General features: G+C 39.4%; 1 protein-coding gene across 1 annotated transcript in view; it reads left to right on the forward strand.

Moving 5' to 3' along the window:
- SPTBN5 (spectrin beta, non-erythrocytic 5) overlaps positions 1-21546 on the forward strand; it is a gene marked incomplete at its 5' end in the record, with an annotated part of 344281 nt that overhangs the window by 59366 nt on the left and 263369 nt on the right. The window contains 9 exons of the mRNA XM_082275221.1: positions 1926-2132; positions 3326-3508; positions 4937-5089; positions 7025-7155; positions 9523-9765; positions 10399-10686; positions 14846-15080; positions 18184-18323; positions 19465-19564. Of these exons, the coding sequence (XP_082131347.1) occupies positions 1926-2132; positions 3326-3508; positions 4937-5089; positions 7025-7155; positions 9523-9765; positions 10399-10686; positions 14846-15080; positions 18184-18323; positions 19465-19564 (1680 nt within the window). The remainder of the gene's footprint in view (positions 1-1925; positions 2133-3325; positions 3509-4936; positions 5090-7024; positions 7156-9522; positions 9766-10398; positions 10687-14845; positions 15081-18183; positions 18324-19464; positions 19565-21546) is intronic.

A 21546-nucleotide genomic window follows, 5' to 3' on the forward strand; every position in this document is an offset into this window, starting at 1 on the left:
GCAAAACAGCTCGAGCTCAGTGAGGTTGGATGGAGAGCGTTTGTGAACAGCAGTTTTCAGTTCTTTCCACAGATTCTCGATTGGATCCAGGTCTGGACTTTGACTTGGCCATTCTAACACCTGGATATGTTTATTTGTGAACCATTCCATTGTAGATTTTGCTTTATGTTTTGGATCAATGTCTTGTTGGAAGACAAATCTCCGTCCCAATCTCAGGTCTTTTGCAGACTCCATCAGGTTTTCTTCTAGAATGGTCCTGTATTTGGCTCCATCCATCTTCCCATCAATTTTAACAATCTTCCCTGTCCCTGCTGAAGAAAAGCAGGCCCAAACCATGATGCTGCCACCACCATGTTTGACAGTGGGGACGGTGTGTTCAGGGTGATGAGCTGTGTTGCTTTTACGCCAAACATAACGTTTTGCATTGTTGCCAAAAAGTTCGATTTTGGTTTCATCTGACCAGAGCACCTTCTTCCACATGTTTGGTGTGTCTCCCAGGTGGCTTGTGGCAAACTTTAAACAACATAAACAACACTTTTTATGGATATCTTTAAGAAATGGCTTTCTTCTTGCCACTCTTCCATAAAGGCCAGATTTGTGCAGTATACGACTGATTGTTGTCCTATGGACAGAGTCTCCCACCTCAGCTGTAGATCTCTGCAGTTCATCCAGAGTGATCATGGGCCTCTTGGCTGCATCTCTGATCAGTCTTCTCCTTATATGAGCTGAAAGTTTAGAGGGACGGCCAGGTCTTCGTAGATTTGCAGTGGTCTGATACTCCTTCTATTTCAATATTATCACTTGCACAGTGCTCCTTGGGATGTTTAAAGCTTAGGAAATCTTTTTGTATTCAAATCCAGCTTTAAACTTCTCCACAACAGTATCTTGGACCTGCCTGTTGTGTTCCCTGTTCTTCATGATGCTCTCTGCACTTTAAACGGACCTCTGAGACTATCACAGTGCAGGTGCATTTATACGGAGACTTGATTACACACAGGTGGATTCTATTTATCATCATTAGTCATTTAGGTCAACATTGGATTATTCAGAGATCCTCACTGAACTTCTGGAGAGAGTTTGCTGCACTGAAAATAAAGGGGCTGAATAATTTTGCATGCCAAATTTTTCAGTTTTTTATTTGTTAACAAAGTTTGAAATATCCAATAAATTTGTTCCACTTCATGATTGTGTCCCACTTGTTGATTCTTCACAAAAAAAATTACAGTTTTATATCTTTATGTTTGAAGCCTGAAATGTGGCAAAAGGTTGGAAAGTTCAAGGGGGCCGAATACTTTCGCAAGGCACTGTATTTTCCTGTACTTGAGGGTCTTAGAGGGATAAATTAGGAAAAATGTGCATGTATTGCTGGGATCTACTGCATATGTCCAATTTTTAATTTGCATGACATATGTTATTTACTTTGTGAAAAAAATGTGCATTTACTGTATCCTTCAACTGATTCAGTTAAAAAATGTGGAAAAATGTTTAAAATAAAACTGAAAATATGATTTAAAGGGGAACTTCACCTTGGAAAAAGAAGATTAAACTTACCAATCCGGGGATCAAGCACTGTCCCCCGTGCCACTGTCTTGAATGTGGGAAATTGGCTGTGACTTCCTGGGGCTTCACAACCTGATTCCTACTGCGCATGTGCAAGTAGCGCTGTGCTTTCTCGATGGACCTGCAGCTTCCTGGCACCTGTTGCGCAGAGGCCGGAGGCAAACTTCCACTGGGAGCGGCTAGGACATCTGGGGAGAAGTGGAATTGGAAATAGGTACCCACTCCAAGGAAAGTAAAATTAAAAAGTAATAGAGACAGTAATAGAGACCTTTTAAGGTGAAGTTCCGCTTTAAGATAAGCACAGTGATTAAATGCATAACACAATATATGTACTAATTTGTATATACCTCTCTACTATCATCCAGTATTTTGCTGATGCTAATGAAGCAGATTCGTGGCTAAGAGAACACTTTGCTCTCCTGAACAATGAGGACTATGGCAAAGATGAGTCCAGTGCTGAGGCAATATTACAGAGACACCTACGTCTTGAGAAGGAAATTGCAGCCTATGGAATGGAAGTGCGACGGCTTGGAGACCAGGCTGAGACAGTAGCAAGCAAGGCACCACTGATTGTATGTGTGCTGTATAATATGAATTATAACATTTTTGATATGTTGGGTGTTTAAAAAGTTAGTGGCTTCAGTAAAGTGCATTGTATTCTATCATGCTCATTCATAAAGGTTTCTACATTTTGCCGGTAATGAATAAGCGCCATTCCCTCTCAGTCCAAGATCCATCAGCAGCTTTGTTGACTAAAACAAACTTTGTTGCCCAGAGTGTATGGCGCAGTTTCCATTTGGTTCAATCCTGAGTATTATATCACAGCTTTAGTTGGTTAGAGCAATGTGGAAAATAACATATTTCAAAATCCTTTTTATTCAATAGATGTATGGGCATATATGGCTATAGCTTAACCTGGGTATTCACTAGAAGAATTTTGTTTGACATTTCTCAATGTAAGAACGTTCATTCTTTTTTTCTAATTATTATTAGAGTCAAATTTATGTTCATTCCTAAGCACAGTGAAGGTAAAATTTAAATGAGCAGGATGGAATTTTTCTTTTTAATGCAGGAGTGTATGTGGTTTTTGTTTGGAAAAGTGTATTCATTCCAAACTTGAATGTTAAAAGCAAACAAAATCTTGAACTACTTTCAAACGACATTTAAATATTCCGAGAATTTTTGCACATACTTTCCTAAGAATTTGTGTACAATTTTTTTTTTTCAATTCGCCTAGTGTATACCCAGCTTAAGGGTTGTTAAAAAGAAATGTATTTTTGTTTAAGAAGCATCATTTTTAAAAAATGTGAGAATGGAAATAGGGTAAATAAGGGGTTAATATTCAAATACAATATTTTATAGCTATTGTCTTTTTGGATATGGCTATATCTGGGCATTTTCTGGCATACCACTAAAGGTCTATTTACACCTCTGAGTTGGGGTAAATCACAATAAATACATGTATACATAGGTCCTAAACACACCTGCACTAAAGCACACCACAAGGTACATATGAGCATGCTCTGTGCCTTCTGGTGCACAGCTTTGGCAAAAATAGTGCAAGTGTCCCTTTTGGTGCAATGAGGTGCATTGAGAGCCAGTTTAAAATATATAGGCTTCTTGAAGGCGAGGAGCCTCAGCACACCAAAATGCATGCACTTAGTCATATATTAAGCTTTATGGTAAAGCCTTAGAGTTCTATGCATTACAGATAATTCCTATGCTTTTACTTTATATAGAATCATTTTGTATGTAATTTTTACAGCAGCAAGAAAAGAAACCTGTGAATGCCATGGTAACCCAAGAAAGGAGTTGGCCACAGAAAAGGTCATACCTTCAAAGGGAGACTGAAGAGTCCAGGCAAGATCCCCAGATGACCCAGGAGAACATAAGGACAACACAGAAGCAAATAGAATCTTCTTATGACAACATTCAGCAATTGGCTAAGGTGCCAAAAATGGCCATACCCTTTACTATCCTTTTTTCAATTTCCTTTAGATACAACTATACCTTCTCATTGCAACATTGTATTAGAGAGATGGCATCAAATACTTTTCTTCTTTAGCAAATAAAAGCCAGGAGGAAATAACACTAAAGCACTTCGAGCTAAGGCATTGCACTTTCTTACAGAGGAGCTCCAGGCTCCTTCAGAAAAAAAATTAAAAGTCAGCAGCTACAAATACTGTAGCTGCTGACTTTTAATATAAGAACACTTACGTGTTCAGGGATCCTGTCATATCCTCACCCAAGAAGATTCGTTAATTGGCTTTCCAGGCATGCCTGGCATCTCTAGTAAGGAAAACAGAAAGTGAAGCCTTCAAATCCTGTTTCCTACTGCACATGCATGAGTCGTACTGCGTCTTGTGAATTTTCCAGTAGTCTACTGGGACCTGTGATGTGTCCCAGAAGACGGTAGAGGAAGGAGGGGGGCGAACTTCTGGCTTAGTCTCCCCTAGAAAGGGCCAAATGTGGCAGTGGAGGGGAGGGGGTGTGGAAACAAGCAGGAACTTTCCCTTTTGGGTGGAGCTCCGCTTTAAGTCAAGCCCCACACACTCACAATCTCTTTTAACAAAGCCTTTATTATTCTGTTCTTCGTTAACAATTTCATATTTTTTTCAACACTACTGCAGTCAAATTTGAGCAAACTCCACTCACTGGATGTTTGTTATACTTTACCATCCACAAAGCATACCTAAAAAAAAAAAAAAAAATTGATATCTTTCTGTAGTTTCTAAGGGTTGCCATACATGGATTGGAGTTCAGCAGGGATCAAACAAATTTTTATATACCGATCAATGTTCTGCTTAAAGGTCCTGTCGGATAAAAGCCACTGGATCAGTGCTGTAGGCAATAGGCTGCGGCACTGATCTGTGTATACTGTCAGAATACAATAGCACAGAGTGGAGGATTTCCCTGTTCACCTCGAATGTGTGGATGGGGGAATTCGGTAAGTTTTTTTCCTTCAGCCAAAAACTGAACCATGTATGGCCAGCTTAAGGAAAATGAGGCATGGCTGATTCTAAGAATTTCTGGAGAGTCTCACACACGTTATTTTTGTATGGTCCAATTATTCAGTCCTTTTGATCAAACCCTTGGTCATATAGGACTTCTAGATCAGCACATTGGGCCACTAGATTATATATCCTGACAAAATGATATCTGAGTGGATAATGGAAGTTAGTAGCACAGTTCCCATGTACTGGCTAGTTATTGCCTACATTTTTTCTTGATATACCTAATTTTTCTGCACATGTTGCGTAGGAGATCTAGTTTCTCCTTAGGTGGTAACAGCAGTAACCCTACTATTTTATTACATAAAAGGATGCATACAAAGTCATTCAGTGCCAATAAACGGGTCCAACATTTTGTTTTGTAGAAAAGGAAGAAAGCTTTGGAAGAAATAATCCAGCTGTATCAGTTTTATAGCTCCTGTGGGGATTTCCAGTCTTGGATGAATGACAAGGAGAAGATTTTTAAGACTTTTCAGCCAAATCCTGACAATGTAGAGGTCATGCAACAGAAATATGAGGTATGTATGAAATACAAATTCACATGAGCTTTAAATGACCTGTAATTATGAACAAGGTGTTGTTATTCTTCTATTCCTAATATATGTCATGCTAGTTTATTGTTCTGTGACAAAAAAATAAATAAAATAGGTAATTTAAAATAACACCTATAAATCTGAATATGGGTGCTTTAAAACATTTGATCCTCTACTTTTGTGGGGTTTAGAATCGAGCGGCTCTTGATCTTTTGTGGTGTTTGCTGCAAAACATTGCACTCTGATAACGATTATTATAAGGCAGACTTATCCTAAAGACTTAGGAAATTGGGATATTAAATGGCTGGAACAGAAAACCATAACTGCTTTTATTTTTAATATTGGTGGCAAGAACCCAGGCAGACATCCCAATCTGTCAGGTTTGGCCATCACTATTTTTTAAGGCCAGTGATATCAAAATGCCAAGTCACGGGGTTCCTTGGGCAAATGTATTTCATATTGATTGATATTGTTACAGTTAAAACATTCCTACCTGTATATACTAGTACTCTGTTATGACCTTGTTTTTTTTTATTAGGATAATTATTCAGTTTTTAATTATATATTGTATTCTTTTTGCTAATGTAAAAATGAAATTTTGATAACACTATTAATATGTACTAAAGGACTCGTGGACAAGGTACAAAAAAAAGCTCAGTAAATATTTAAAAATTACACATGAGTACAGTTGATAAATCTATTTTTAAAACCCAGTTCCAGGCAAAATGTATTTCTATTTTGGATGGAGCAGGGAAGGGCTAGAGTCTCTGTCCATAATAATTGTTGCCTTTTTCCCCTATTGGGGAGATTTTCTGTCAAGATGGTGAATGGGAAAACTCCACTAATGGGACAAAAAAAAAACAAAATACTTATTTAGCAGAGCGGGAAGTATAAAGTCCTTTGACTTATGATTGTTATTGCTGTCTGAGAATTCCTGCTCCAGTGACAACTGTGCAAGCATTTTCTTGTACAGGTGGCACAGGAACAGCAATTGAGGGCAAATGTCCCTAATGAGGACACAGACAGAACAAAAAACAGAAATGTATTTTCCATTCTCCTAAAAACGAAAATATATATTTTTGGACACACTTAAGCTTTAGACTGGGCTACGTGTAAGTATAAAGAAATGTAAAAGAGTCTAATTTTAATAGACTTAATATAAAGCATGACCAATACAGACATGTTATAGCAATACACAATAATATTAAGGCTATGTAATCATTTACACAGTGAATAGGTCCAAGTAAAAAAGTCCCAGATAAAAAAGTGCTTGTGCAGGTGTAAATAAAACAGGTGCTCCACTTCTCGGTGCTTCCAGTGTTCCCATACAGACACTACTACTGCTAGTCAGGTCACTAGCGCTTGTGTTTGGGGATATATCCCTAAGTTTCCAATGGCTTGTTCCAATGGGTCTTTCTCAGATGGTGTACCATCATGCATGCAAATAAAATAACATGGAGGGTTTCATAGAATAAAACCGTCTAATTTTATTAAAACGCACAGAAATATTGTAAAAAATGCACACTCACATTTGTAGGTTCCTATAGGCACCCGTACTGGGTATGTATGGCTTGCATAGGGAGGAAAAAACTATTTTTTTACAAATGTAAATTAGTATTTACATCTGTGTAAAGAAAGAATATTTTTACCAACAATTTAATTGTGTGTCTTTTTCTGACAAACCTTATTTTTCCCAATTACAAAAGAACATTGTGTTAAACAACTTAAATTGTATTGGCACAGTAGACTAAGCATATCTATTTATTGAACTTGTTTTAAGTATTGAAAACTAAAGAAGCTGGCGCTACGCTCTGTATTCATCTGCCAAAATCTTGTAAACACGTGGGACCCATTTTCATACTGCAATTCTCATATCAGGGTTTATGTTTATATGTTGAAAAAGATGATCTTCCATTGCAGAACTTTCTAACTGATCTCGCAGCTGGCAAAGCTCGCCTTGATGAGATAAACAGCGCAGCTGACAAGTTGGTCAAGAGCGCCCCTGACAAGAAGAAGGAAATTCAGGACCAACAAAAAAATATCAGCAATAGGTATCATTTGTGTATTTTCTAGGCCAAAAGTAGAATCCACAAAGCAGATTTAGGATGATACTGTTCTATAAAATATCATGCCATCATAAGGACATTCAAATGACTTTGAAGTCTTCGGAGTTAATTCCTTCATTCTAATAGGACTTGTTTTGCATACTGATTAAAGGATTATATATCAGTTAAACTTAACTGTTAAAGCATACCTATATCAAAATATTAATCTAAAGCTATTTTAACAGTTGTTGTTAATGATGGATATCTGAAGAGTTAAACATGGACTGAATGCTTGCCTGTTATGTGACCTAAAGTCTAGGCATTTGCTCATGTGAATTCTGAAATGAAAGACTGGAGTTCAACCAAGTGTCTCCAAATGCACAATGCATAAATGCTAAGGTGGTCTTAGAAATGTCAAGATGGACTTAGAAGAGAAGCCCCTCAGTGGATACAGCTGGAAGCTTTCTATTACTTTTTACTATATGCAAATGAAGTATTGGTGTACCTCCGTGCTTGCTAACAGGGACTTTACCACCCAACTATCTGTTTTTAGTACATCTGCTACCATAAACCTTTTTATCCCAAACTGATCTTCATCACCTATTGGGGGTTTAACTGTTTAATTAAATATACTGACCAAACATGTTTTCAAATGGGAGAGTAACCTCTATTGCACCAAAAATGAGGAAGACTGGCTACAAGTTTGATCCTTGATCATCTGATTCTCTATAGACATAATTATAGCCGAATTGGGATTTAGGATTGTCACCCTGTGGTATATGTTTCCTTTCAGATTGGCACACTGTCACCCCTCACTTACCAATATGTATTTTTGAGGCTGTAATACTGTAGGGGATGTGATGCACATCTGGTGGATCTGTCCTATGCTGAGTAGATTTTGGCCCAAAGCGCTTAAGCTTCTACAAACCTTATTTAATTGTCTGTTCCTTTGGTTTATGCTTCCTAGTCTTAAACCTCCCACTCTCACTAAGCCCCAGTTTAGCCATGTATGTACTACTAGCTGCCAAACAAACTATTGCAAGAGTTTGGAAAAGCAATTCACACAATCTATGGAAATCTGACGCACATTCTTTTTCAACAAGAAACTTACTAGCACCCTCCTGAGCACCAACAGTAAAATTTCTTGTAGTATGGATCTCATCGTTTCAATATGCCCACTTCTCACTCCCACTGGCATAACTTCTCTGTAGGTGGCATACTATACTTTAGAGGGTTATATGTAGAGGTCCCCCCGGTTTCCTCTTCCCCCTCCTTGTTCTCTAATCTTACTTCTCCCCTGTCATACTTCTTCCACTCTTCTTCACCTTATACTACACCTTTAGTTTACTCTCCCCACTTTTTCTCCTTTGCACAGAATTTTTTTAGATGGACCGCGCCCCCCACCTTTTTTATTTTCTCTTTTTTTTTTCTGTCTCAATTTATGCTGCCTTTGATATTTTTCCAAAAGTAAATACCCCCCAAGATGCAAAAATGACTAGCCCTCAACAGCCAGAGTGGGACTAATCCCCCCCTTAACCTGGAGGGAAGCTATAGCTGCAAGCAACAGAAAAAAGTGTTTCAGTCCTTCCATTACTCTTTCTCCATTCCAGCAAAATTAACATTAGCTTTAGGTTAACATTTTATTAACATTTGTATAAAATGTAATTATTTTTAGTTATTAAAATGGACCTCCAAGTTTTTTTTTTAGGAAACACCTGTTTCTGTGTTCTGAAATATTTATATAAGTTTACAAATTGGATTCAAAACTGGCTTGGTTTTAGGGCGAGATAAGGAAAGTGTGCTATGTTAAGAAGTCTTCCATTTGTTTATTAGTTTCCTTATTCTTCCAGTCCACTACTATGCTTTGCATCTAGCAGTTGATAGTTCTGGTATTGTGCACCAAACTCTAATGTTACCAGTCCTTAGATATGGCCGCTGCATTCATTTTATTTTTTTCAGTTTTAGTGCAAGTTAGTAATCCCCCCTTTCATATAATGCACATAAAGCAATTATTATGTTGTCATTGCTTCATCCCCATTACATGGGGTGGAGGGTATTTATAGTTTAGTAAGGAAGATAACATGGTCTGTGCTTTCAGTTCACAGGTCAAGTCAAGTACAGCCTGGCTGGCATCTATGGCTCCCTTTACATATACTATATAGTATAGTGAGCATAGCCACCCTAGGACAGTAAATGTGTTATTTGCAGGATTACCAGGTGAAACTAAATGAAAAAGCCTTAAGAGAAGTAAACAGATTTAGCAACCAAATGTAAGGACTGGTAAGCTTCAATATATAACATTTTCAGAACCATGTGTGTACATATATAAAGATTGGATCAATCCTAAATTGATATCTTCTATCTCTCATTCAGCTGGAATCGTCTTGAAGTGCTGAAAGAAGAAAAAGGGGCTGAGCTAATAGGACTGGCTGATGTAAAGACTTTTATGCAAAACTGTCAGAATATAGAAGCACTATTACAGGAAAAACTGAAGGAATTGGAGAATTCAGAACCATTTGGGAATGTAGATTCAGAAGAACGTCAGCTAAAAGCCCATGAGAGAGACATAGAGGCACTAGAGAGAAAAATTGCCTATCTAAAGAACATGGAAGAGTCGTAAGTAGTGGCCACTGCGAGGAATAAATAGTCAAAGAAGGCTAAAAATGAAGCTCCCGGCACCTTACTGCATATTGAATCACCACTTTAAGTGGGAATTATAGTTCAAATTAGGTGCCAAAACCTAAGAGACATGCTGTATTTTAGAAGGCCTCTGTCAAGAATCTGCAGCAGAGATAACCAGATCCGCATGGCTACACTTAGAAACTGAGACTGAACTATTTATGCTTTAAGTGAGATTTATTTACAGTGCAACAAAATCCATCCAAACACTAGCACACAGCAAACATATAAAACATATAAAATACAAATGAACCAAAAGCCTAGTGACGGAATCCCTGACTAATATGTAGCACTGCCCCTTGGGGGTTGCTGGTAATTGTATATTATTCTGTGCCGCTTTGACCCTGTGAACTGTCCAGCCCTCCTGACACTTTAGGTTCAATAATGTTTTGTATACCTTTAAATTACACACTGACACAATGCAAATAGATTTTAACTCCTTAGTTCAAAGGTAGAGTTTTGGTTTATTTTTACAGGAGATTACCCAGCCACATCTTTAAGTGTAATCTACTAATTTTACTTTAAAGTTCTAATTTGTTACTGATACTTTATATTACTTTTTACCTTCAGAATGAGAGATACAAACCCACAGGAGAGTTTAGCCATCAGAAAGCAGATTGAACAAATGGAAAAGCTTCTTGCAAAGCTTAAAGGCGAAGCTCAGGAGAAAAGGAGTCAAGTGCAGAAGGCGAAAGACAAGAAGATCTTCCTACAGGACAGTCACAGACAGATGCTGTGGGTTCAGGATATGAAAGAGAAGCTAATGAGCAAGGAGCTAGGCACTGATGTAGCATCTGCAGAGCAGCTACTCCGAGATCATCAATACCTTCTCCGAGAAATTCAAGGCCAGAAGGACAGGTGGGGAATGTATATTTCATTATTCCTTTTTTTTTGCAAAGAATGCAGTATTTCAACAATGTAGGTCAAATGGATTTCAAAATGTCACATTAATAGACAGGACAAATCCCTACATAGTGAAAACCTGTCAGCTTTGGAAGTTTTTTCTTCTCAAAGTAGTGCTATGAAAGAACATAAATAGAATAGTATTCTAAAGTGGGCTGCTGGGTTGGGTTCGTGGGGAATGTTTGCAGTTCGCCAGAACAGTATATGTATGGATTTGTTTGCCTAAGTGCCAAAAGTAAATCCCCCACAGTTTATTGCATGAACTGTGAACTATGGTCAGGTGGCAGAGTATGACTAATAATGAGGCTTGAAAAATGTGTCTGCCCCCTCCTTATATAAGTCAACTTCCCCCATTAGACTTTTGTCTGTGTGTGTTGGAGAAGTGAGGGACAGCTGACAGCGATTTCGGAGAGAGATTGTTGTGTTTGTGCGACTGTACTGTGAACAGTACTGCAGAGCTATACAGTGCTATATACAGTGCCGGGATAGAAATTTGACAAGGGGTTTGAGAAGTATAGCTTATGACACATAAAGCAATGAAGAGGGTCAGCACAGAATCACCCTTGGTAGGGCCAATCATAGGAATCAGCTGCACTTAGTCTACAAACCCCACCCGGCCATCTCCAGGTACATCCTTCACCAGGCAGGGGTCTCTTCCCCAGCTGTGGCAGCAGGGAATAAAAAACATGCATCAAGTCGTCCCTATGCCCAGTGTCTCAATACTAGCTTGGCAAAATTTTTGGCTTTACAGCTGCTCCTCTTCCAGCAAATGGAGTCTTCCCCCTTCTGTAATGTCAGACTGGTTTGCCATGTTGTTTTGCAGCTGGCATATCTAGAGGAAAGGAGGCGGAGCTCCATTGGGGCTGAGATTCTGTCAGCTGTTCAATGGCAAGATGAGAGGTCTATACCTACTTGTGCCAGTTAAGGTTGTGTGTCACAATGGCACCAACCTGCTTGTCTCTCTTTTGGCAGGAAAAGTTTACACATATGCTTTGCCTGGCACACGTTCTCAACCTGGTGGTGCACCAGTTCCTAGTTTAGTTCCCTGGTTTCTAGGATGTCCTGCAGCAGGTCAAAAGCGGATGCGGCCACTTCAAGTTGTCAAATCCAGCCACTGCTTGGTGCTCCTGCTAGAGCAAACACTGCGTGGTGTAACAGACTGGGCACTGGAGGCATAGTAGAACAAGGAAGAGTAGGACTTCATGCCTGCTTTACCCTGACTTCTTCCTTGTGAGGCAGCACCAATCACTGGAGGAGCACAAGCAGGAGGAGGGTAGATGTTCTGACATTTAGTAGAACATTAGTAATTCAGGTTTTCAGGGGTATGTTTCACACCTCACAAACACAAGGAATTGATGGTAGGTGCAGTGGGAGGGTTGAGGACACCATAGCCCTTAGCAAGATTGATAATTTGAGTTCTTCTGCCACTGGAACTTTGTGGTAGATGGGCTCATTTATTCTGCTGTACCGATGCAAGGACCCCAGGATTCAGGCCACCAAGGAGAGGGACCATTACTGGCTGGCCAACCTTTTGGATCTATTTTATAAGGTTAAAATGCTAAAGCTCATTCTGTCATCACAGTGGAAGCAACAAATGTGCAATCTACAAGAAGTGCTGCAGAAGAACCCCTTAACAGCTTTTCCAGAGAGTGATAGAATCCTCTTTTATAGCCAATGTGCCTCAACTCATACTTATGGCAGTGAAAGGTGGAGGAGTGGGTATCAAAGCTAGAAAGGTTGCCCAAGCTTGCTCAGTATGTAGTTGATCTGCTTGGCTGTTCAGCACCAGTATACTTCTCAGAACAGACATTTAATGCACTGGGTGGTTTTGTGACATAAGAGTCCCTCTGTCCCCAGACACTGCTGACCGGCTCACCTTTATAAATCTTAATAAGAGATGAGAACCAAACCCCTGCTGCTAATATTAATGATTATTATATTTTGGACCCAATTAACATTATTATATTATATCATACATCATTACCATCTTCTACCACTCTTGTTGGCCTGCCAGCATTGCCATATCATTTTGCCTCTACAGCTCTAGTTCGGTTCTTTGGCTTCGTCAGGGTTCCATAGCTAATGTTTCTGCAGGTATTATTATTATTATTATTATACATGATTTACAGTATATAGCAACAACAGTTTGCATAGCACTTTAAAATGGGCAGAGAGTACAGTTAAAATACAATTCAATATAGGAGAATTCAGAGGGCCCTGCTCGTTAGAGCTTACAATCTTAAAGTTGCTCTTTAGCTGCCAAATTTAAATAACTTTTTATGCAAGATCATTCCTGCATAGCTCCTCAAATTTGCGATGTATTAAGCAGATCCAGCAAACTATAAAGATGTCACATCTAATGTTGACCCAGCTGCCCCTCATTTGTTTCCTAATCCAGAATATCTGTGGCTATTGTCTGAAACAATGCAGTCTAACAATGTGTCCAAAACCTAACTAACGCTAAACTTGCTCTGTGCCACCTTTTGTGAAGAAAGCCGCTATACATTCAAGGTGCTGCAGAGAAGGGCAGACTAAAGGAAATAACAAAAAGGACCATCCTGGGCAGTATGGGGAGTGTGGTTAACTGACGTGCCTGCCAAGATGCTATGCCAAGTTGCATATCAGGCGGCAGTAAACAAAAAGGCAGTTGTTTTGACGCTGTTCAAACTGACTTGGTGGATCTCTAGTCGCTACTGCTCATGTACTAAGCTAATTAAACAGCTAAGTTTACCTCTGCCTCTAAAGCAGCGGGCAAAGGAGCTTTCATCAGATTGGCTAGATGTGTCTTAATGCTATCAGGGGATGCAAGATCCTTTCTGTAAAACCTTTAGAGGCAGTTGGCTAAGAACTCTTCATCAGACTAGCCAGAAGTGCCAGTCTGCCAGTGGATGATGCAATATCCTTCGCAGAGGCATGGGAACAGTAATATGGATATGGAAATTAGGTTTATTCTACCATTGGGTAGTGTTGTGTGGCCTGCATGGGAGTCCACTTCAGTAGCCAAGGTTATTATATGTCTTGGATATTTATTAAAATTAGACTCATGCAGTGTATATCATATTCCTTTCATTTTAATTATAAAAATCTACTTTACTTTTTCAGACACTCCAATGTTTAATGGGGATATGGTTTTAAAGAAATTGCAGAATTATTGCATATGATTGATTTTGTTTCTCTAATGTTGAATTGAAATGTAGTTTTGACAATAAGGCCAATCAGAAATAGTAGCAGTAATACCTATGCAGTATGCACAATATTCCTTCCTTTATATAGTGTGAAAAATATTCTTTATTGTATATATTTGGCCTAAACTGCTGCATGCTTTGTGTCCTACTTTAAATGCAGCCCACTACTGTTGAAAGGCTGTCTATGTGATGTGAACATTTTTTTCTGTATCATATATACACCTAGATGTGTGTCCTTTGTAAAATGCGCCATACTCCAACAAATTCAATGCCTTTCGTCAGTCACTCCAGAAATGTGGCCTACTAAAAAAAAAAACATACATGCGCAGAGTCTAATATTTTTGCTTTTCTGTTTCTGACATAATCCATTGTCATTTTTATTTCTGGATGAAAAATGGGTCACATCTACCTCTTCAAATCCAGCCTTCTAAAAGGCTTACATGATATGCAGGGTATTTGTAATACTTTTCTTTTGTGTCTCTGACATAATCCACTATAATTTCTATTTCTGAATCAAAGATCCCTCATCTCTCCATCTTCAAATATGATTTACTAAAAAGGTTTACATGATGTGCAGCATGTCTCCATAATATCCCAGCTTTGTTCCTGAGTCCTGACATAATCCACTGCAATTTTATTTCTAGATAATAAATGCCTCATCTTTTTCTGCTCAAATGTGGCCTACAAAAAAGGCTTGTATGATGTGCAGCTTGTCTCTGTAATATTTCTGTCATTTGTCTCTGACATAATCTACTGCAACTTTTATCTCTTGACAAAAAGGACCTTGTCTCTTCTACTTTAAATGTGGTCTAGTAAACAGGCTTACATGATGTGCAGCATGTCTTTGTAATATTTATGCTTTCAAATATAAATTAACCAGATTAACCACATTATCCAAATCAGACCATTCTCTTTTTATTGTCATTTAGAATTATTGAACTGCAGCAGATGGGACAGGCTGTACTGCAGTCTAGTAGGAGCCCAGAAGTACAGGATTCCTTGGTAAACCTCATTCAGGAGTACAATACTTTAAGTGATCTATGGGTGAAGCGGAAAACAAAACTTGAACAGGGACTGGAGTTGCAGCAGTTTTTGAAAGAAGCTGATAGTATTAATGCAGCACTTTCCAGCCATGAAGCCTTCCTGCGGGTGGACGACCTTGGGGTAAGATGCCATATTTTGAACTACTTCCCCATGCATTTGTAAGATGTCCCATTAGTTATTATAAAAGAAGTGATGGTCAGTGGCTGCTGATAAGAATTAAAGTAGAACTATAGGCAAACCCTTTTTTTTAAATTTTGGATAACCTGTATCAGATTTTCTTTCGCCATCTGTGTCCCATTGAGATTTCACTTCCTGTCCCATAACTAAACAGAAAGTGAGAGGAAATCCCAACAAATTAAGGGAATTCCTTGGGGATTCCCAGGTCACCAAAACTAGTGTCCCCATTGGAAGATTTCACCTCTTTTACTTTTCTGGGGACAACCTAAAATTTGGGATTTTCTTTTAGTTTCACTTTCAATGATAATGGTAAACAGAACAAATAGAGAGTGAATCTCCTTAACGGGGGCATAGACAGCAGTAAAAACTGACAGGTGTTCTAATCCCTTCCCACTCTATCGAAAACTAAAAAATTCAAATCCAAAACAAATTGTTGTCAATTCTCTACATAACACAAGGATGCAATTTTAAGAGGGTTTTAGGTTTTCCTCTGTTTCAATAGGTTTATTAAATTTTAACAAACATAACAAAGAAATTACAATGCTGGAGTATGTAAAAAAAATAGTAGACTTTACAACGCAGGTGGTACATATCAATGGTCATATGATATAAAACAAATAGTCAACAGTTTAAACCAAAAACATTAAAGTCATATGCTAGAAGTCAGAAAATTATGACTGAGCAAGGAATAAATCTGTAGCAGCATACAACAAACCCATGACAGTGTACTCTCAGCATCTCCACATCCCACCAGCCAGCCAATGCAGGTATCAGGAACACAAAGCGTAGATTATACCAGCAATAACAAAAATACTATGGGGGTGTCAAGAAAGAGAGAAAAGATAAGAAGGAAAAGAGTAAAACTGAAAATAGATTTAGAGCTCTTCCGAAGGCCTGATCCACCCACCACTATGACTCATTCAGCAGGGAGCTGGAGATATCGGATCCAAGGATCCCAAACCCATTCAGGGAATTAGATTTTTTAGGTCATTATTCACCCTAAGTAGTAGCTAGACCCCAGAGCATCAGGGATTTTAGCTACACAGGGACCTGCCTGTTTCCAGCTTTCCGAAAATTAGGACATCAGAAACAAAACTGTATTTCCAGTTTTGACTGTGCAAGTAAATATGTATGACTTTATAACTTTAGTAATCTAGAAATGTTGTACCACGCTGCAATATTCAAGTCAAATATGAGTTTATATCATTGATAATGGTTTGCAAAGCCAAAATATTTTAGGGGATTTAGCTTCATCAGGGCTCGGAAAAGCGAAACAATAACACAATTTATGTGGGCGCAATGATCAATCTATAGTTAGATTCAAATCAATTGTTATTGATATGAAATGGCACAGCAATCCATTAGAAGCTTTAGACGACCTCATAGTTCCATAACAGAGGATTGCTGTCACAAGGAGTTGCAAAGCTATTAGGCTGGAACTGAATCTACAGATAACAATAAGCCCCGGTTCACACTTGTGCGTGTGCGGGGTTCGCATGTAATGTCGGAGCGCACTGCTCCGACATTACATGCAATCGGCTGTGCGGTGCGAGTTTAGCCATACCTTTTTTTCAGCCGCATCAGGATCGGATCGCACAGCGGTTCACACTTGTGCGATCCGATCCTGTGCGAACTGCACGATCGCACTGCGATATGCGATCAAACTGGGGGTGTCGTTAAGATTACATTGACACCCCCAGCGTATCGCATATGGCAGTGTGAACTGCCGGGGGTGCGTGTGCGATGCGGGAACAGGCTGCGGATTCGCAGCCTTCCCGCACTCGCACAAGTGTGAACCGAGGCTAACAGGTGTGATTTATGCTGTATTCTGTAACAAAATTGTTTACAAATATGTAATGTAAAGCAATAGTTTGTCTCTTTTGCTTAAGTGCCGGGTCACACTTGTGCGATGCGGGAAGGCTGCGAATTCGCAGCCTGTTCCCGCATCGCAAACGCACATCTGGCAGTTCACACTGCCATATGCGATACGCAGGGGGTGTCAATGAAATCTTAACGACACCCCCAGTTTGATCGCATATCGCAGTGCGATCTGACAGTTCGCACAGGATCGGATCGCACAAATGTGAACCACTGTGCGATCCGATCCTGATGCGGCTGAAAAAAAGGGTCATGTGCAACTTTTGTGAGGGTGCAGTGCGAATTTAGCCATACAAAGTGTATGGCTGAATTCGCACTGCACATCCGATCGCATGTAATGAAGGAGCAGTGCGCTCCGATATTACATGCGATCGCCGCACACGCTAAAGTGTGAACCGGCACTGATAGTGATGTTGTGTAGGATGGGATTGCCCATCACACACACCATTGTTTTCTCTTTCTTTGGATGCTTTCACTGTCTTTTTGCTGTGATTATATTTTCTTGCTTCTATATTATCCCATTATTTGTTAACAGGATAATAATGGTCTAGGACAATGTTACTTAACCTTTTTTCAGTCAAGGCACCCTTTAAAATTATAAAATGTAGATAACTATTTTAATAATTTTACCTAATGCAGCAACAACCACACGTAGGACACCCAACATTACAGATGATTTATTCTTCCAAAGTAAATACACTTTTGTACACTGGTACTGATTATTATTCCAATCCTTCTCTTCTCCCTCAATTTCTCTCCATCACTCAGCTAATGTGACCCCAGTGCTGAGGGAGAGGGGCAGAGAAGGGTCAAATTATTATGCTGTAGAGGCAACAGACATCCTCCTTATCAACTGATGACGTCATTAGTTGTTAGGATGCCAGTGTCTGGTGCATAATAAAAGTCCGTGGCTTTGTGTAACTAAAAGGCAGGCTTGATCCACCTGTTGGCTGGTATACATTTTTGATAAGTTTTTAGCCATTTTGCCATTGCACCCCTAAAGAATCCTCAAGGCACCCTGGTTAAAAAAGTCTGGTCTAGGATAAGTGTTTGGTATGTAGTATATTTGCAAAAACGAAGAAAATCATCATTAATAATAAATCACTATTTACATATGTTCTATTTTATCTACAATGCGTTTGACCAATATATTGCTGCTACTTTTTAGGATCAGCTGGATACAGTTCAGAGCCTTCTAAACAGGCACAAGCAGTTTGAAAAAGTAATGGATGCCCTGAAAAACAGAGTGGATGGTCTTAGAACAAACGGAGAAACCCTGGTGAAGAATGGTCATTTCGCCAGTGATTTGTAAGACTTTGTTCTTGATATAGTTAAGGCTGAACTCCAGACAGATATAAAGAATGTACTGTATATTTTAATGCAACTAGTGAAAATATCAGAATTTAAAATCTGTACAGCACAGCTCAGACATAGAGGGTGGGGCAGCACACTTAGCCAATCAGGCTCTAACAAAGTAAAGGATGACCTCATCAATCTGCTCCTGCTCCCTCTTTGTTCAGTCATAAGCTAGGGGCGGGGAAGTGACCTAGTTGTATTGCTTAGCTACAGCAGAGAAATGTCAGGTCTCCAATGGAATGTGCTGCAAGACAGGCCTGGGGAATCTTAGGATGGGGTGAACAGAAATACAAATCCTTTGGCAAGTGAAACAGATCTCATATAGGTATTTCATCTGCCTGTTTAGCTGTTTGCCTAGAGTTTATCTATCAAGCGACATAAAAGCTTCCTTTTTTTTTTTACAAACAACAAACAGGGTAATGGTATTTCACAGAGCAGCCCCAATCCTCTTCTTCTGGGGTACCACTCCAAGCTCCTTCTTTTCGGCAAGTTCCCCCATGGAAAACCACTTTCCATGGGGGCACCCGTGCATGCTCACTCCCAAGCCACTCTATCTGCATCTATCTGCATCTATTGACTCGCCCCTGGCCCCTACTCGCTCTGCACATCATTTGATTGACAGCAGCGGGAGCCAATGGCTCTGCCCAGGGGGGGGGGGGGGGCAGCGAAGGAGGAGAGCTCTCGTGCACGTCGCTGGTTTGGATTGGGCTCAGGTAAGTATAATGGAGAGACATCCTCCTTTGAGGGGTGAAATAATAAGTATGATTGTCCTTGTGATATTAGCGTAAGCCACACACACATGGGTTATGTTAGTGTTTTTATGTTTTTTTTTTTTTTTTTGTAAGGGTACATTGTGCGGTGGACACCCTTGCATGGGATTGTCTTTGAACCACTTTTTGAAAACCCAATAAACAGAAATTTAAAAAATAAAGTGTGTGTGTGTGGGGGGGGGGGGATTTTGCAGCACAGAAGGTTTTTCACCTTATTGCACAGAATGCATTAAGGTGAAAAACCTTAAGGCTTTAGAACAACTTTAATGGAAATTTTGATGTTATTAACAATTGAAAAAAAAATGTGATTTCTTTCTGTGTAGGATAAATCAGAGGATATTAGACACACAGAAGAGGTTTGATAATCTGGATGATAAAAGCGAAGAAAGACAAAAATGCCTGTTGGATTCATTAGGACTTCAGGTTAAGTATCCCATTGCATTTCTTGGACACCATTGTATTTATTTTACACAAGTATTTGTATATTCTCTGTACAAACACATACTACTATTATATAGCAAAGGTTAGTAGGGCAATTACAGTAATCCATAGTGGCTGATCAGAATGCAACCATTAAATCTAAGCAAGTGTGCAACATAAAGTCTAGTGGTTCACTTTTATTTTGCAGGTACAACCATGAGCTGGACTCTGACATAAAAAAGGAAAGATGGTAGTTGCACTAGCCTGCTTGTCATTTTAATTTTGCATTTTATACATAGATAGGGGATTTTTATAAAATGTATAAAATTTGTATAAAATGTTTTAGCAACCAATCACTAACCATAATTCACCTATCAGAAACTGACTCTCATTTGCTATGGTTTACTACTGTTTACAATATCACTGCCTTACCAAGTAAGCCTATAACTGGGACCAGGGCTTTTTTTCTCAGAGAATAGGTGCAGGTATTCTCCTCACCCGAGTCACCCCTTGTTTCCACCACATCTGAGCATCATCCCTTGTCTCCACCCTTACCCACCTCCCAGTACTGTCCCTTTTAGATATTATAGAACCAAGTGTCATTTTTGGTGCTAAGTAATTTGTATATTTGATATTGTGTATTGGATATTGAGAGCAAGAAAGGCAGTAAAATAGATCCCTTGCAGCCAGCAACAATAGATCCTTCTAGCAAACATGGACCCCCCCAGAAACAATAGACCCTCCTTAGTAAAAATAAGTCCCCCCCCCAACAATAAATCCCCACAGCAACAATAGAACCCCCACCAGCAACAATAGATCCACACCAGCAACAATAGACACCTGCTAGCAACAACAGATCTGCCTGTAGCCAGCATGAATTGCCCGTTCAGCAGCTAGAAACATTAGATCCCACCCCCCCAAACAGTAGACCCCCCAGCAACAATATACCTCCCTCAGCAACAATAAATCCACCACCAGCAACAATAGATCCCCCCAACAGCCAGCAACAATACACCCCCCAGCAACAATAGATCCGCCACCAGCAAAACCCCCCTGGAAACAATAGATCAGCAGCAAACATCAATAGACCCTCTAGTACACCCCAGCACCCTTTGCTAGTACATACATTTAGTGCTGGAGTTACTGGAAATGTGTACTATAATGTTCCTGCAGAATGAAAGCCTTGATTGTGACTGTTGTGGGGGTCTTTAAACAATATAGTTACATTTGGATATCTTCTGTTTAGTGTAGTTAGGCTACTGAAATCTGATCTCCTTTTGCTGACCTCTCCTACTGAAATACTATTTGCCTGGCTATTGTGGTGATTCAATGACTTTTGAATATTTTCAGAGACACTGGTTGGGTGTAAGTTCACAAATCAGGAGCTTTGAGTTGGTTCTGTGTTTCTAGTCAGTGTGCATATTACAGGTTAGTGACTGAGACTGTATTAAAAACAAGGACAACCGGTAACTAACATCCTTGGTCAGCAATGGCAGCCCCCCCCTCCCCCTATTTTTCTTATTGCATTTTTTTTTAATAGTTTCTGTAGACATTTGTTCCTTGACACATATAGGATCTAATTTATCATAACTGGGGTAGACAAGATATATGTAACCATTTTAAATATTTAATGCAGGTTTTAGTTTTAATTCTCTAACCTGTTATGACAAAAAAAAACAAGTTTCTGTGCATATTACCTCCACCTTTTTTTGCTTTGCTTTTCATAGTTAAGAGCCAAAAGGAAGGTGGGCATAGCTGTAAGATGGTCAATGCCAAATCCAGTCAGTTTTGGCTGGATCAGCTGATGCTCACATGTCTATGGTCACCTGCAGGGATGGCCAGCTGAGAAATCAGACTGGGTAGGCAAACATGAAGGTATTTGTTTATGCCCAAAGCTGGACCTGAAAGCCAGCAGTTAAATCATGCCCACACTTTTTGCCAGCATGTCTCCTATGTTACTTTTTAAAATGTGGCTGATTGATAAG

Source organism: Pelophylax lessonae (assembly GCF_965119305.1).
Source record: "Pelophylax lessonae genome assembly, chromosome: 13".
NCBI classification, from domain to species: Eukaryota; Metazoa; Chordata; class Amphibia; order Anura; family Ranidae; genus Pelophylax; species Pelophylax lessonae.